The 17,684-nt window shown below is 37.6% G+C and overlaps 1 protein-coding gene across 1 annotated transcript; it reads left to right on the top strand.

Annotated features, from left to right (window-relative positions):
• The first annotated feature begins 794 nt into the window (after window positions 1-794).
• LOC109045569 (cohesin subunit SA-2-like) lies at window positions 795-17,236 on the top strand. Its single transcript, XM_042754941.1, has 34 exons — window positions 795-1,077; window positions 1,704-1,788; window positions 2,130-2,205; window positions 2,932-3,066; window positions 3,315-3,411; window positions 3,492-3,568; window positions 3,694-3,898; window positions 4,884-5,035; window positions 5,122-5,195; window positions 5,290-5,413; window positions 5,510-5,608; window positions 5,724-5,803; window positions 5,880-5,987; window positions 6,154-6,262; window positions 6,535-6,652; window positions 6,747-6,850; window positions 7,636-7,728; window positions 8,027-8,116; window positions 8,323-8,526; window positions 8,602-8,672; window positions 8,919-9,006; window positions 9,429-9,509; window positions 9,591-9,683; window positions 9,765-9,936; window positions 11,770-11,897; window positions 11,980-12,081; window positions 12,162-12,310; window positions 12,557-12,685; window positions 13,361-13,566; window positions 13,658-13,880; window positions 13,959-14,051; window positions 15,145-15,271; window positions 15,479-15,556; window positions 15,938-17,236. Exons 2-34 carry the CDS (start codon window positions 1,751-1,753, stop codon window positions 15,959-15,961), a joined length of 3,747 nt encoding a protein of 1,248 aa, XP_042610875.1. The 5' UTR covers window positions 795-1,077; window positions 1,704-1,750; the 3' UTR covers window positions 15,962-17,236.
• The last annotated feature ends 448 nt before the right edge of the window (window positions 17,237-17,684 follow it).

Genomic DNA, 17,684 nt, shown 5'->3' with positions numbered 1-17,684 from the left:
AACTGTGTAAACTACAGAATATAATGTGGGATGAGTTTATGTTTACATATGTATGGGAAATGATTCTTATGTCTACCATTGACATGAAAGGAAAGAACTTTTTTATTATGTCTGTACATTTTTATCTTTGGTTGCTCATGTGTGCATACACAGATTAATGGGTTTAAGGCAATACATAATGTGTAAAGTGCACAGGAGATGAAACTGGGAAGTCATATTTTTCCTGTTATGCTATATATTATACTGCATAGTTTTATTTTTTATATATATATAACTATATCACCATTCCTCAGCATAAACTGTTTTTCATCATACGTTTCAACATACATTTATTATTTGCATAAACAAACCAAACATTGTGTTATTGTTTTTCTGTTTTTTTTTTATGTCTGTGCTTCGATTTACTTGTTTGAGACATTTCAAATATTTTATAAGTTTTTACTCGTATTTAAGCTCGATACCTGTGAACTTTTTTTTTTGTTTTGTTTGTGTCTGAGCTTTATTCTGATATCACTCATTTTCTATATAAACAAATCCTTTGTCCATCATCATTCCAGAGTTTTGACACTTCTTGCATTCTCTTGCTTGTTTGCACATTTCAGGTGTATTAAAACAAAACATCCACTTACAATTAGGGTTAATCACTCTCGTTTAAAAAAAAGCTAAATTTTCCAAATTAGGCACACAGTCAGCTATTTTCATTTAGAACTAATGTATTTTCAATTCAATATACAACCATTGTAAACAAAACAATTGTGCAGAAATTAGCAGTGCTGGTCCCATGATGTACATGTCAGTGTGTGTGGGTGTGTTTGTGTGTGGATGCAATGTGGGTGTGTGTGTGGACGCGTAATAAGTGTGTTTTGGGTTTCTCGAAGCTGTATTTTTTACTCCTGTCCGCCCACAGCAGCAAACTGCATCTTCTAGCTCTGAAACACAAACAAAACAGAGCCAGTTCTACTTGGAACATGTTTTAATGTCTTAACCACGGAGCACCGGTTCGGTTCGGTTCGGTTCGGCGGCAGCAGCAGCAGTTCTGGGCGGGTTTGATGCTGCTGGACTCACGCTAAAGGGGAGGTGAGGAAGGAAATGGCGGCGTCTCTTCATAAATAACCGTGATTTTAGAAAAAAATAAAATAAATAAAAGACATTTTCCTATGACTTCGTTCGGGAGATTCGTTTCTGAGAGTCGTTCATATGTCAAGACAGTTTGTGCCATTAGTTTGAATAGTGAGAATTAACGAAACACTAAAATGTGCGTCGTATGCAGAAATGTAAAGTTTTAATAGGGTTTTGCAGTGAGTTTCACATTGTTTTGGTGGGTTTGGGGCGGTTTTAATGACTGTTAGACGAGCTAGAGGCCCGTTAGCATGTTAGCATGCTAGCCAGTGTTTACGGAAATCGAACTCAACGTTAAAAACACAATTAATAAAATTTCACACGTTACACGAATACATAGAGATTTTGTGTGATTAATGGAGTTTATCCAGTGTTTTATGGTTGGATTATACGTACAGTAATGTTTTTGACAGCATATTTATTATTGAAGTCATATAAATATACACACGTCCTTCACACAGGCAGGCGCGCGTGAATAACCTCATTCAGTAACTGCATCATTAATCGTTATGGTTGTTGTTTTACATGCTAATATTTTTAGTTTTGTGATGCTGCAGCTGTGTGGATCTGTTTGTCTACTGCAGTGTGGGGACACTTATAAACTCCAGAAGAAACAGAAGATGTTGACAAAATGATAGCAGCTCAGAACCTTCAAACAGACTTCCATCAGTAAGTACCAGACACAAACTCTGTGTCTGTGTCTCCAAACCTAACTGTTCAGCATTTATGGTCATCATGTGCACATTAAACAAGAAATCCAGCATCTGCTACATGGCAACTTGCTTACTGTGTGCTTGCATAAGGCCTACCTAAAACAACACTGTGCTCATGATTGTAGGAAAACCGCTCATAAAACTGTATCTTGGAGTTTCAGCCCTGTATGCACACAAAACACATTTGACCTGAGTTCTGTAAACACCAGCAATAAATGAAAGGACCTATAAAATACATGCACCTGAAATACTCCACATACACACTGCTCTAATCACTGGTGCATTTTGTTTGTTCAGGGAAGGATACTCTCGGCTCTCGGACACTGATCTTGAAGATCTCGAGGGTCGGAATGGCAAATCTGGAAAAGGAAAGGTACCTATCAGACAGTGACCTTGCAGAAATGCATTCAGCTCTTTTATCACACAATCAGCTTTCAAATACACTGTTAAACAGATATGAGTAAGGCTGCGCGATTGATCACATAAAAGCAAACTGCTATATGGTTTAGTGCGATTTTATTTAAATATATAAATGTGTTGTGTTTCAAAGTGAAGCTCAGCATTGTTTTTTTTGTTTTGTTTTTTTTTTACAAATCTGCAGTGGTTTGAAGAAAATACTGCTCTACACAAAATCATCTCTGCATGAGCTTTCAGTTTGGGTAGCATATAATGCACGTTTGGGAATTCAATATGCACCAACTGTCTTTAAACCAGCTGTTGTTAACAAAAAAGAAAATTTGAGGGCTCCCTGAGGTTTTCCACTGAAATAAAATCATAATGGTTTAACATCTGAGAAGGAATAAATTAAAACAGTTGTACTGTAAAATAGTAATATTTTTTCTTTTCTTATGTTATTGTTCTTACATTTTTTTTACTGTTAAATATTGCAATAATATTATATTCCTTATTTTGTCTTTACTATTATTATTATTATTATTATTATATTGATATAGAATCACAAAATGGCAAACCTGGAGCCTTTTTTAAAATCACATTTTAAATTGCAATGGGAATTTTTAAATCACAGTTTGAGCCATGCTGCCTTAGAAGCTTGTTTAATTCAAGTTTTCTTGCTTTGCTTTTTGCCATTTGTGTCTAGAAGGGGAAAAAGACCCTTGGAGAGAAGTTGAAGGGGTCAGAGGTGAGAGGTCGGGTAAATGGACACCATCAGGAGAACGACATGGAGAATCTCAGTTTGTTTGAGATTGTCAAATTGGGCAAGAGTGCCACACAGGTACCAGCATACACACAAACAACTTCAGATAAACGCTGATCTGTCAGACTGTGTTCATTCACAGACATACACGCTCTCTGTCTCAAAGTACTCGGATGTATCATCAGAGTAAATCAGCAGTTTATGTGGTTTGTTATTATATCCAGGTCTAGCTGCAGTGTATGCTTTCTGTGTAGGCTGTGTGTGTAGGAAAGAAGGTTTAACTGAGCAAGTGTGTGTGTGTGTTTGCTTTGTCTCTCTTTCTGTAGTCAGTGGTTGATGACTGGATTGAGTCCTATAAGACGGACAGAGACTCTGCCTTGCTGGAACTCATCAACTTCTTTATCCACTGCTCTGGTTGTAAAGGTGTGTGTTCTCTAGGTGTAAATAAGTTTACATAATTCAAGTGTATATTTTGTCTTATTGAATGTGTATGTTTGTTATAGGTGCGGTGAGCTCCGAGATGTTTCGGCACATGCAGAATTCTGAGATCATCAGGAAAATGACGGAAGAGTTTGATGAGGTTTGTTAACCTGTTTTATACCAGAGACGTTTCCATGGGTAGAATCTATGATGGGATGGAGGAGATTAGATACTGTAAATGTATATGGAAAAAGAGTGTGTGTGTGTGTGTGTGTGTGTGTTCAGGACAGTGGTGATTATCCGCTGGCAATGACAGGTCCAGTGTGGAAGAAGTTTAAATTAAGCTTGTGTGAGTTCATCGCGGTCCTGGTCCGGCAGTGCCAGTACAGCATCATCTATGATGAGTACATGATGGACACAGTCATCTCTCTCCTCACCGGCCTGTCAGACTCACAGGTCAGAGCGTTCAGACACACCAGTACCCTGGCAGGTGGGTGACTTTGAGCTAGGTACTGTGCAGTGTTCAGAATAACATACTACAACATGGGTGTGGGCGATATGACTAAATTCTTATATCAAGATATGAGTCATTTTATTTAACGGTAACCATATATATCATGATATAGTTAGTTTTGCTTTAAACAAGGTCTTTATGATATCAACATTTTTGTTACCATAGAAATTTCATAATTCTTGTCACCAGGCAAATACTAGCCTAAATTATAAACAAATAAGAAAGAAGCTATATTTATTGTATAAAGTAATCAAATGTATAAAATCACTGCATATTCTGCATATTCTTCACAGTGTAAATTAAATATATATTCTTATTATTAAAGTTACAAAAGTGACAAGAGCAGTGAGAGATTTTCTCTTTTGTTTTTTGACAGCAGCCCTTGAATCAGACAGCGGGAATATTAGACTGCTGTCACTTTAAGAGCTGCCCCGGATCCAATATACTGTTACATTTGTGTTTTTCTTCCTCAGCTGTTTGCTTTCACCTGAGACCTAAATTACTGTGTTTACGAGGATACTTGCAAAAATTGGCATTGTCACCCACAAGTGTGGTGTGTATTTAACCTCTAACTTAGCTCTTTCTTCACGTGCGCGCGCATCTCTGACAGTGCTCAGAAAAAGTCTCTCAGACTGCACGCACATACACATAAATAAGCTCTCTTTCACTGCTGATTGCGCTTTTATCAGCTTAAAATCACTTGTTTTAATCTGCAGTGCTTAAAAACACATGCAAACGATAAGACAGCAATGCCATGTGAGTGTGTAACCGCGATGAAGATGATATTTGAAAACGGTTAATCTTGCCAACTGATATATCACCCACTCCTACTACCACACTACTTCTACTGCATAAACATATTGTTGTGTCATAAATTTTGGCATGCAGTTTTCCATCAGTTTGTTCTTAATGATAAAGGTATGAATTATACGCTCTGACCTTTTCTTCCACTGTATTTCAGCCATGAAACTGATGACCGCCTTGGTGAATGTTGCTCTGAATTTGAGCATTAATTTGGACAACACACAAAGACAATACGAGACAGAACGCAACAAGAGCATTGGGAAACGAGCCAATGAACGCCTGGAGCTCCTGCTGCAAAAACGCAAGGAGGTGATGCACACACACACACGTGCACACACATACACATACATATACTCAAAAACCTTGATTCAAACATGTTCTTTTGTAATTATTAGCTCCAGGAAAACCAGGATGAGATTGAGAACATGATGAATGCCATTTTTAAAGGAGTATTCATCCACAGATACAGGTAAGCAAACATCCCAATAATTGACTGACTGATTCAATAAATTCATATTTTAAAATGATCCAAGAGCTGTTTTTTCTCTTGTATTTGTGTGCAGGGATGTGATTGCTGAGATCAGGGTTGTCTGCATTGAAGAGATTGGTATGTGGATGAAGATGTACAGTGAGGCGTTTCTTAATGACAGTTACCTGAAGTACGTGGGCTGGACCATGTATGATAAGGTATCACAAACACATTCACACAGATTGGTTGTTCTATACAGGTCAAACCTACCACATCTCACGTCTCATCCATTTACATTATTTTTCATTCCCCAGCAAGGTGAGGTTCGTCTGAAGTGTCTTACTGCTCTTCAGGGTTTGTATTATAGCAGAGAACTCAATGCCAGATTGGAACTCTTCACCAGCCGCTTCAAGGTGAGTCTTTCACCAGGACTCTTGCTATGGCAACAACATCTCTAAGTGTGGATTCCTATTTATCACTGAAAAATGTAGTTTCTTACAAACAGTTCTCTTATTCTTTGTCTCGTAGGATCGAATTGTGTCCATGACTCTGGATAAGGAATATGATGTTGCTGTTCAGGCCATTAAGTTGCTGACGCTGGTCTTGCAGTGAGTTCAGCATTCAGTCTTACTTTCTTTTAAAGATGTTCTTTTACCATGTGATTGTGTTTATTTGTGCACACAGGAGTAGTGATGAGATTTTGACGGCAGAAGACTGTGAGAGCGTCTATCATTTGGTTTACTCCGCCCACCGACCGGTTGCTGTGGCAGCAGGGGAGTTTCTCTACAAAAAGTAAATGTCACACTTTTTTGCATCATAGCAAGTCTGTGCTTTATTAAATACTAGTGTAATTAAACACATTTGCCACATTAGTTCTTATCCATAATGCATCTGATACTCACCATTACTGACTGATTCCTCTTAAGACTGTGCATGTATGCTGGTGCTGTGTTCCCAGGTTATTCAGTCATCATGGTCCAGAGGATGAGGGGCGGCCCAGGAGAGGCAGACAATGTTTGAATGCTAACCTCATCAGAACGACTGTCTTGTTCTTTCTTGAGAGTGAGGTGTGCTTGATGTGCTCAGCGTGCTATGTCACTGCTTAATGTCTCGTTATAGAAATATTTTGGCTGTGCAGGTCGTAGTATTTCACATGTCTGTTTTCCTTCTCTGAGATGGCAGCACATTGTATGAGAACAAATTGTGACGAAGGCAGGTAGATTATTTTAAAAAGTAGGGAAAATAAGAATGTAGCCTAATTTATTCCTCTGAATAGAATAGTAAACTGTGAGACAGTAGGTTGGCTTTTTAAGATATCATGAAAGTTTGTGTGTTTTAGCTGCATGAGCACGGTGCCTACCTGGTGGACAGCTTGTGGGATTGTGCGTCAGAGCTGCTGAAGGACTGGGAGAGTATGATCAGCCTGCTGCTGGATGAACCTTACCCTGGAGAGGAGGGTACATGGCTATTAGTTTTTTGTGTTAGGATTAGAATTTGCCTAAAAATCATTCTTCCCTAAACTATTTAAACACCATGATTTGTGTGTTTCAGCTCTCACTGATGCTCAGGAAGCTGCTCTGATTGAGATCATGCTTTGTGCTGTCAGACAGACTTGTGAGTGTCACCCACCCACACAAACACACACACGCAAAAGGGTGAGACACACACACACACACACACACACACACACAAAAAAAAACATTTTGGTTTCACCATATTAGTGAGGATGTCCCATAGATGCAAACATTTTGATATTTTTTTTAAGCTCCTGGCCCTGAACTTTATCCAAAAAGGTATTACTGGATAAAATTTTGGCATGAAATAAAAATTCACCCGATGTATTTTATAAATTTGTTATTGATCTTATGGTGAATGACTTGTCCATGCATGTGGTTCATTTAAAACTTTTTTTTTCTTGCGTTTATCAGGTAATGTATGCTAGACTACTCTAATCATTTAGTTCACTTAAACCCTGCATATTTCGTACACTTGGCTAAATGCTCACATTCAGATCGGCCTCCATCAAGTCAACAAACTGATGGATAGAACCAAGTCCCTGTTCTATATTGATTCTTTTTCGATAATCTGTTCCGATCACTCTGGTGTACATGATAATATGGAAGAAACCTGTTGCTATTTCTTTCATTACAACTGAAGCAAACACATTTTGCCAATTGTTCTTGTCAAATAGAGAGGACTTACTTATGTTGTCACATTATTTATTTCTTTTTTGGCATTTTTACTATATTTGTGAGGACATTTTCAAAACTATGGATATCACAAAACCGTAGCCAAACCTATAACTCATGCACACACAAATATTTTCAATGCAGAAAATCATGTCAATCATGTTAAATGATCAATAGAGCTAAAAAATATATATTATTTCCTCCTTTTCATGTTGCTTCAAATGTGTATGCTGTTTCTTATTCTGGCACAGGTTCTAACAGCTAAAGAAAAGAAAACCCAGCTGGATGATCGAACAAAGATCACAGAAACATTTACTGTGGCTCTGCCCCTGTTACTGGCTAAAGTGAGTGATTGTGTGCCTTGCCAGATGTGTGTAATGCATCAGTTGAATAACAAACAAATGTAAATTATGTAAATGTAAATACCACTTTAATTGCAGTTATTAATCCTCAACACTTTGTGTTTGTTTTTGGGATTGCAAGAAAATTTTCATTGCAATATTGTTTGGCTTTTTGGGGATAAAGCAATGGTCCACAACTCACTACATACAGATATCCCAAATAAGTGATTGCAGTCTGAATAAGGATGGAAACCAGGAGATTTCTGGAAAAAAAAATATTTCTCTCTGTCTCATTTCTCAGTATTCAGTGGACCCAGAGAAGGTCACTAATCTGTTGCGGTTTCCTCAGTATTTTGATCTAGAGATCTACACAACTGGTCGGCTGGAGAAGGTAATTATTCACATACAAAAAAAATAAAATGTACCACATAGTACACTAAATATTGTGCTTATAAAATAAAAGTCACTTTTAACATGAAGGAAGTTTACAATAGTAGTAACATATTTTTGAATCAATACATGAAGTCATTAAATGACTGATAGTTAATGTTTTGTTGTAGTAGTTCTATGAGTAATTCTTGTGCTGATGTCCTGCAGCATCTGGATGCTTTGCTGCGCCAGGTCCGTGATGTGGTGGAGAAGCACACAGACACAGATGTATTAGAGGCATGTTCCATGACTTTCCATGCACTGTGCAATGAGGAATTCACCATCTATAACCGTGTAGATATTGTCCGCAGCCAGATGATTGATGAACAGATTGATAAGTTCCACCGTCTGTTGGAGGACGTCCTGCAGGAGGTGTGTGTGGTAATATTCTCTGGAACTGTTCTTTGTGATTTAACCTTTCAACTTTAATGGTTTTGTTTCTTTAAGGGAGAGGAGCCTGATGAAGATGATGCCTATCAAGTTTTGTCAACACTCAAAAGAATCACAGCCTTCCACAAGTAAGAACACACTTTTAGCTAAAACTGAGAAATTCCAAAGGTCCTACAACAGATCTTCATTTTTTTTATATATATATATATATATATATTATATATATATATATATATATATATATATATATATAATTCTTTTGATTTTGGGGTTAAATAAATAAATCTTTACATGTTTTGTGAGGTTCACATTCATAGACCAGTGGACTTTCTTCATCATAACTGTGTGTGTGCCTGTGTTTATGCTCCTTGCAGTGCCCATGACCTCACCAAATGGGACCTATTCACCAGCAACTACAAACTTTTGAATTCTGGCCTGCAAAATGGAGATATGCCTGAGCAGGTACTGACTACTGATCCAGGGGCTTAACTCATTTTAGTTCATTTGCCGGGTTGCATGCCTTATACATGCTCTTCTGCAGTGAAATGTTGCTCTGAAACAACTTAATGTTGCTTTAATGACCAGTAATGGCATAAAATGGAGCACATTGCTTTTATAATTTTTGTTCCCCAGATGCATTTAGAGGACATTTACTTACATAAATTCATAATTAAGGAAAATTAATGTTTTTAAGAAGAAGAAAAAAAACTATTCAATGATCTTGACTGGATAAGAGAACATTAATACAAATTTAGACCTACAAAATAATGTAACAGAGGGCATGTTAATATAATATTCTCTTTTTAGCTAGAAGTACAGATAAGCCCCTTAAATTAAAACTAATTATCAGTGAATTCAATTCAAGTTTTGTTTTGCCTTTATAGATCGTGGCTCATGCACTCCAGTGTACTCACTATGTCATACTCTGGCACTTGGCTAAGGTCTCGGAGGGCAGTGCCAGTAAGGTACAACACACACATACACGGCCAGACCTGTGTTGAGACTGTCATTTGTGAGCGTTTAGTCACACTCTCGTCCCGTTTCAGGATGATATGGTGCTGTTGCGGAGACAAGTGAGAGCCTTCTGTATGATGTGTCAGAGGTACCTGAATAGTATCAGCACTGTTGTGAAAGAACAGGTGAGTCTGACCTGCCACACCAAGCCCTTTCATGTATAGGGGATTCTGGGTAAATGAACTGTGTGTTTTTGTGTGTTGTAGGCCTTCACCATTCTCTGCGATGCACTCCTGATCTTCAGTTATCAGATTGTAGCGTCGGGGCGGGAAGCTTTAGAGCCCTTGGTGTTCAGCCCAGATGCATCCTTACAGAGCGAACTAATCAACTTCATCCTTGATCATGTGTTTGTTGACCAGGACGAGGACAGCAGCACAGGTAAATGACAATTAGGACAGAAGACTGCTCTGATTCACTTCAAGGTGGCACACACACTACTGTGTGTGAATTTGAGTGTATAACAGCAAGTATGCAGTCTATGCTTCAGAGACAAGATCAGCTGTTGACTTACAATGTGTAGTTGTAGCACAAAATAATTTTTTCAGCAGCCTGCCATAGCAGTATGGCTCATCAAACTGTTTGAGTTTGGATTGGGACTGCTGTTTTATCAAACACTGTTTGAATTTGATACATATGGATAGGGTTGGGAATCGAAAATCGATTCCAGAATCAGATACTTAAGGTCAGGAATCGGATACTTGTTGTCAAATTACAATTTCGATTCCGCCTATCGATTCCTTCTCTTTTTTTTTTCTTCATCTGTGAGGACCGGACCTAGTGATCTGTCAGGACCTTGTTTGCTAATCAAAGCGCTCCAAAGTTTGGCTACATTTGCAATCAGAAGCCAAAAAAGCTAATTATAATATCTGTGATAGCTGAACATGTTGCAAGAGAGGTGTCACCACCAACATGACAAAGCACTTTAATTTAATAGATTGTTAAAGATCGCGAACACAATTCAAATACCAACGTAATTCTGTTCCTAAATTACAGTTATTCGTCTGTATGTATCATTACATTCCATCACCTTTGACGTGTGCAATCTATGTTGTGATCACTTGGTTTGGCAGCTTACGATCACACCAGTGTGATTTGAACATTTAAATTTGTGTTTGCACTGCCGCTGACCTAAAGAGAGCAGCTCTCATCTGTCATGAATGAAACCGCTTCACAGTCTTTTCTATTATTGGTCTTTTCAGTCACACAGTATCATTATTTCTGTTATAAACATTCAAAAAACAGAAGTACTGGGATAAAAGTTTATAGTTCAGATATAAACTGTGTGTATGATAGCGATTAAAATAGAGTAAATCACCTTTTAAAAAGTAATTTGACACTTCAAACGAAGGTTTATCGATTACATTGTTACGCCAGTAGGTGGCGAAAAGGTGCTGTTAAAATGTTATTTGTCTTTGAATCATAGAAGAGATTCGTTCAAGAACGCCGATTCATCCAGTAATGACACAAGTACATCTTGAGTGAGTCATTGAATCATTTATTCATAAATTGTGATTGTGTTTAGTTGTCTAATCTTTTTTCTTCAGAATCATGAGAGAACCACAGCTTCCGTTGGGGGAAGAACAAACAAACTCAGTTTATCCAAAATCATGCAGTTCTGTTTTGCACACAAACAGCTCTTAAATGTTTGATATAATTATTTAATAACATTGGAATCGAAACTGGGAACCGAAAAGAATCGGAATCGCTAAAATTTAAACGATACCCAACCCTACATATGGATTTGTTTTATGATGCCTGTTACCTTTTTAGACCATGTAAATTTTGGTTACCTGTACGTTCAATGGAGGGACAGAAACAGATCCGGTTTCAACAAAAATATCTTAATTTGTGTTTTGAAAATTAACCCAAATCTTTGGGAAATTACATGAAGGTGAGAAAATTATGACAGATTTCTCATTTTTAGGTAGGGTGAACTGTCCCCTTTAAGAAACCTCTTAGGAAACAATGCTGCTTTTGGAACAGAAATGAGATGCTGCACCTTTTATGATAAGAAGTAATCTATTAAATAAATAAATAAAAATTGTGGAAAACTTAATACACTACCAGTCAAAGGTTTGGTCATTAAATTACTTTCTTTTTTTGAACAGTATATTATGATTAGTATTTATCATTATTATTCTGCACAATTGACTGCTTGTTTTTCACTATCCAGTCAAATTCATTCAATTAATTTTTGGCCGTGTCTTGCAGATGACGAGGCTGGTAAGATTGAGGCACTCCACAGACGCAGGAATTTACTGGCCGCCTTCTGCAAATTAATCATCTACAATGTGGTAGAGATGAAGACAGGAGCAGATATCTTCAAACAATACATGAGAGTGAGTCTCATTAGTGTTGTAACATTCCTCTCTGTTTGTTACTTGATGCTTACATGGACTCCCTGTCTCTGTCTGTGTGTAGTACTATAATGATTATGGTGATATCATTAAAGAGACCATGAGTAAAGCACGTCAGATCGACAAGATTCAGTGTGCCAAGACTCTGATCCTCAGCTTGCAGCAGGTGAGGCAATGCTTCCCTCCTTACTCAGACCAGCTCTCCCAGCAACACTGAATAACAGAAGTGTGATGTTTCTGTTTCAGCTGTTTAATGAGATGCTGAATGATCTGGGCTGTAACTTCGATCGGTCCGCATCTGCATTCTGTGGCATTAAAGAACTGGCCCGACGCTTCTCTCTCACATTTGGACTCGATCAAATCAAAACCAGAGAGGCCATTGCAATGCTCCACAAGTAAGAAAATTTAAACACGGTTGTTGTAAAGTCCCAGCTGTGTTCTGGTTCTTGATCTCAAATCTTTGGATGGGAGCTCCAGCCACATTCTTTATTCTGTTTGTGTAAAACTGTATTTTATATACTTAAAACCATCATGCCAGAATTTAACTGTGCCACCAGCATTAACATTAAAACCATTTAAGTGGAAAAGGGGCAAATATATGTCTTTGAGATGGAGTCACAGAGTGTGTTTTCTGTGTTTAGGGATGGAATAGAATTTGCCTTTAAAGAACCCAGTCCACAGGGGGAGGGCAGCCCTCCTCTCAACCTCGCATTCCTTGACATCCTCAGTGAGTTTTCCTCCAAACTACTGAGGCAGGACAAGAAGACTGTGTAAGACACTCACATTGAGAATCCCTGCTGTCTCAGATCCCTCTGAGACCCAAGTTTTTATATTCATGATGCAGTATTTTTAGGAAGCCATTAGTTGTAAAAAACATTTCATTTAGGCACTGTTTGCATTGTAATATGGATAAAGGTTGTAAAACACCTTGTGAACAGTGAAAACCAGCACACAAGTGTATTTGAAAAATAATAGATTTGAACCAGTAAATTTGACTAAAATACTGTATTTAAATTTAAATATTGGACACCTGATGCCAGCTTTGCATTTTTGGTATGCTTTGAACAATGTTTATAAATGTATGTATGTTTAAATTTTCAGGGCATGTAAGCCTTTTCCCGTTACTAGACACTAACAAATAAAAAAAAGAACTTTCTAAATATATAAATTGGTTTGAAAAGTGTTAACTCTGTCAGCATGTTGGTGGCATTTTTTTGTGACTCTGGAAGATAAAATGCATTTTTCCCCCAACAAAGCTGTTGTTGTGATAAATTTCAGTGTTGGTTGTTGTTATGTGTAGTTTTTACCAGTATTTGTAAAATATACAAATGTTGAAATTCTGTTACACTGGGTCTCTGAAGGTTAATGGTGTATTTTTCTTTTAATTAGTATCTCTATTGAAGTTTATTTATGTTTATTGTTTGACCTCCGATCTCTCCCATCAGGCACCTGTATCTAGAGCGGTTTATGACCTTTCAGATGGCGCTGCAGAGGGACGACTGCTGGTTACCGCTCATCTCCTACCGTAACTCTCTGCAGACGGGCGCTGATGATGACACTCTGTCTGTCATCAGCGGTATGAGCAGCAGGAGCTCCACCCGCAGTCGCAAGAGCAAACCACCTGCCGCCAGCAAGAGAAAACTACCCGAGGGTACATATGCATTGAATCATAATTCATCTATAATCTTTAGGGTAAAACTGACTTCCTGTTTCATTGTCTTCTCTCTATGTCTGGCTCTCAGAGGAGAGTAGCTGTAGCAGCAGTGATGTGAGCATGTGGGTAAATCGTGAGCATAGTGGGCCGCACACTCCTGTAATGATGTCATCACCCCACATTGTCTCTACTGTTCTGCGGGATGCAAAGAAGCTCCGCCCTGAGCAGGGGTACATGGGAGTTTACAGCATGAGCAACGAAACGCCACACACACCTCTGCAGCAGCAGCAGCACCAACACATGGACTACAAGTAAGCACATAAACACTAAAATTAACTAACACACACTCTTATTAGTAGAAAGTTGATTGAGAGCTGTTTTGTTTTCAGTTCTCAGGTCGCGTGGATGATGGCCCAGAAACAGCAGCAGGAAAGAGCAAGCCTGCAGTACAGCAAGATGAGAGGCCACATTCAGCACACCATGTGAGTACACATTTACATACATTTATTGGGATCAGAATTCAATAGAGGTCTTCTTTGGTCCTAAAATCTTTACTGGACCTGAATCACTTCTTACCCGAACCTGACGTGCATAAATAAAATTATTTTTAAAGAAAAACCCGACCCGAGAAAGATCCGATGAAATTAGACTTGAGTCCGACACGTCAGCATTTAATTTCTAACCCGACTGGACCCTGCAGTCAGTCAGGAAAAATCCCAGTGTCCTGCTGACTGATTTGGCCGCTTCTCCATTACTTTGATTTATTTAACATTTATTCAATTTATTATTAGGCTACTTTATATTAGTGACTGCCTGATGGAAACAAGTTATTTCTGAGCTCAGCTTTTAGTTGTGACCAGTGGATTTGAAAAATAAACGTGACAGTTTGATAAAAAATAAATCGATAGCCTAATAATTCATGGATTCATTAGTGTGGTCTGCAACCTGATCTCCAGCAAAAGGCTTCTGCAAACAAAAAAGAAAGCCCTATATGAACAGGCAGCATAATGAAGTGAGTGGACTTTCCTGATGGATCTCATATCTATAAGATATTTCTGTGTGCGAGGTTACAATTGTATGCTCCTTTTCTATGTGCGTTCCTCACTTAACACGAAAGTGAAAGTAGCTTACGCAATCGGGATAGTTAAAAAAATTTGGGTCTAATTGGGTCCATTTGGAAAAAGCATGTTTATTTTAAATAACCCGAGGCCGCTAACACCGAACCCGTGTCCGAGGTACTCATAGAAGTTTTCCGCTCGGGTCTCGGGTTGAACCTCGGGTTTTCGCATCCTAGTGGACCGTGAAGACCTCTAGTGTATACACATAGTGATGCACCTTTATGGATTTTCTTGCCTGATAATGAACTACTTGTGATTTGATAAAATTTCACATTTTGCATTTTAATGCTGTTTTGTTGACAAACTAGTATTGTTCTGTTTTATGGTTTTTGAATAAGGGCTGCCGCAGTGACATGATTTGAACATTTTTGATTGTGGTCACCAGGCCTCAAAATCTCAAATGGTCATTTGCATTCTTGCACTCTTATTTCATTTTTTAAATTTGCTTGTTTGGCAGTCGACGTGGCAGTGGGTTGATGGAGGATGATGAGGAACCGATTGTAGAGGATGTGATGATGTCATCAGAGGAACGACTGGACGACCTTAACGAGGGCATGGACTTCGACACCATGGACATTGATCTGGTAGGAATCAGAATTCAGGAAAGCATAATATCAACCAGTGAAAACCCTTTGTAACGCAAAGATTCACTGTCACATAATCAGGTGCAGAGTCGCTATGATAGCGTTGCTCAGATCTTCACATAATCTGGTTTCCTTCGGCTACAGGGTTGAGAGAAAACACATTTTGTGTGTCATTGTTTTTAACTTTACCTTTTTTTGTTTTTCTGGCCTCCATCCAAAAATCGCAGGGAGAGATCAGAGCTGAAACCAGACTACTTTGACCCTGCCTCCATCATGGATGACTCCGTAAGCCTTCTTTCATCTGCCTGTTTATTCATTCATTTATTAATCCACTTTATAATTTATTGATTAGATGTGCTTTTTAGAAATCCCTTAGATTTACATTAAAGGAGGGACCAGAGGATTATGTGCTTTTTTTAATCTTGTGCCAGTAAGCTCCCACACAGCATTGTGGCACTTTTTTATTTTTCCACAAAACTTCAAAAATCTAATTTGTTTGTTTGTTCTCTCTGTTCATTTACTTGTCAATGTAAACTGACAGACGAGATGCTTAGGAAGAACACAGTACTAAAGACCCATTCATGCCAAAAATGATATATAACGAAACAAAAATCTGTGAAGTTTAAAACATCATTCTAAAGTGACTCTGTTTGTTTTGTCTAACAGGTTCTTAATGTCTCCATGTTCTGAGATGGATACATGAGAGCGGTGACATGTTTTCCTCATCTGATTTCACTCCATGAACTAAATGCACACGATGGTGCTGCGAATCTTTCCCTCCTGAAAACACACCATAACTTTCCATCTGTACATATAACAGCCCACAGGGCGACAGACAAACATTTTCAACATGAGATCAGACTTATCTGTTCATGCTCTTTTGTAATGGAGGTTTAAAAATAGCTTCTTTTTTTTTCTTGTAACTCCTGGAGGAGTTTTGATTTTTAGGTAATTTTGTAAAGACAATCAATTGTAAATGACTTTATAAAGGGTGATTTAAATCTAAAATTTATAACTCAACTTTCTTTAAAGGGTTTAGACTTGCAGTGTCTGTTTTTTTCACAGTACCTTTCTCTCTCTCTCTCTCTCTCTCTCTTTTTAATTCATCAATCACAATGTTTCACTTCTCAGAAGTAGGTTAAGCCTCATATTGTGATGATATTCCTCAATACTTACTTGACTGAGTGGCTGATTCTTTTATATAGGTTCTCTGAGAGCTCTTAGCACTTGTATTGTTTTATGGCAAAACATAGAAATCCCACCCTTCCCTCAAGAGTTAAATTATTTTTTTTTATTTTTTGGTCAACTTAAAATTTCAAAGGTATTTCTGCATTAAGGGCATTGCCCCCTATTTTCAAAGAAAAGCTCTTTCTGTAGAATATATCCGATTTCTTTTTAAATATTAGAAATAGGTATTATAATATATTGTTATATATCTTAAAAAAATATATAATTATATATATGTATTATTTTGTTTTACACAAAATGTGTAATGTAATGTGAATCATTGCTGATTTATATTTAACTTAATGTTTTTATGTTTGGTATCCAATCTGCCGTCTCATTCACATTTCATCTGTCCCGAGAGAATCACTGATGTTTTATTAACTTTCATTTTGGAAAAGCTCCACTGTGAAACATTCTATAATCTTTCCCCTTTGTGTAGTTCATCGTGGTTGTGGGTTGTTTAGGAGGGTAGGCTTGTTAATAGGAGTGAATTATGATGATTGTCTTTGTGGTGAGATTGTCTTGGTGGTTTTATGCCTGGTAAATACATTTCTGCATGGAGCTTTTGGTCAGGATTGGAAAGAAAGCATCTTTTTATGTGTTTCACACATAGTTATTCATTTGTCCTACTTTGATTTTAATTTTCAGTCCTGCAATGTCTTATTTCCAAAAGTGTGTGAGTGTGTGTGTATTTTAATGTATTGGACTGTACATAAAAACCAAGATGTTTTTATTCTATTTACAAGATGTCAGTTGTATCATTTACTATGTTTATTGCATTTATATTTGGATATGAAATAAACCTTCCTGATCTTTAGCACTGCTATCATTGGCAGCTGCACGTTTTGCTAAAATGCAAGAAATACAATTTTTGTTTAATTTTTATTCAGTTGCTTTATTGAAGAATACTAGATCTCAGAATTATTATTTTTGTCTTTATATTTGATTTAAAAAAAAAAAAATTGTCCTACAAAACCACTTGTGCTTCACCATTGATCTGTTCCTATGAACCGTGAATGCAACTGTGACATTTTCTGGGTCATGAACAAGAAGGTCAGTGTTCTACAGCGGCCTGATCAAAGCCTTCATTCACACAAAGAGTCAATGACAGAACAAACACATCCACCCAGAACAAATGAAAGAGATCAATGCTAAACAGCGCTAAAGGTCAAAAACTCCACCAAAC

The sequence above is a fragment of the Cyprinus carpio genome, unplaced genomic scaffold (genome assembly GCF_018340385.1).
Source record: "Cyprinus carpio isolate SPL01 unplaced genomic scaffold, ASM1834038v1 S000006615, whole genome shotgun sequence".
NCBI lineage: Eukaryota > Metazoa > Chordata > Actinopteri > Cypriniformes > Cyprinidae > Cyprinus > Cyprinus carpio.
The sequence above is the reverse complement of the archived record's forward strand: the minus strand, read 5'-3'. Positions and strand labels throughout refer to the sequence as shown.

Excerpts from the sequence above, each read along its gene's own strand:
- LOC109045569 (XM_042754941.1), top strand. The coding sequence starts at position 1,751 with ATGATAGCAGCTCAGAACCTTCAAACAGACTTCCATCA. Across the intron at positions 14,052-15,144 it reads GGCCACATTCAGCACACCAT|TCGACGTGGCAGTGGGTTGA; the intron begins GTGAGTACACAT and ends CTTGTTTGGCAG. Across the intron at positions 15,272-15,478 it reads ACACCATGGACATTGATCTG|CCTCCATCCAAAAATCGCAG; the intron begins GTAGGAATCAGA and ends TTGTTTTTCTGG.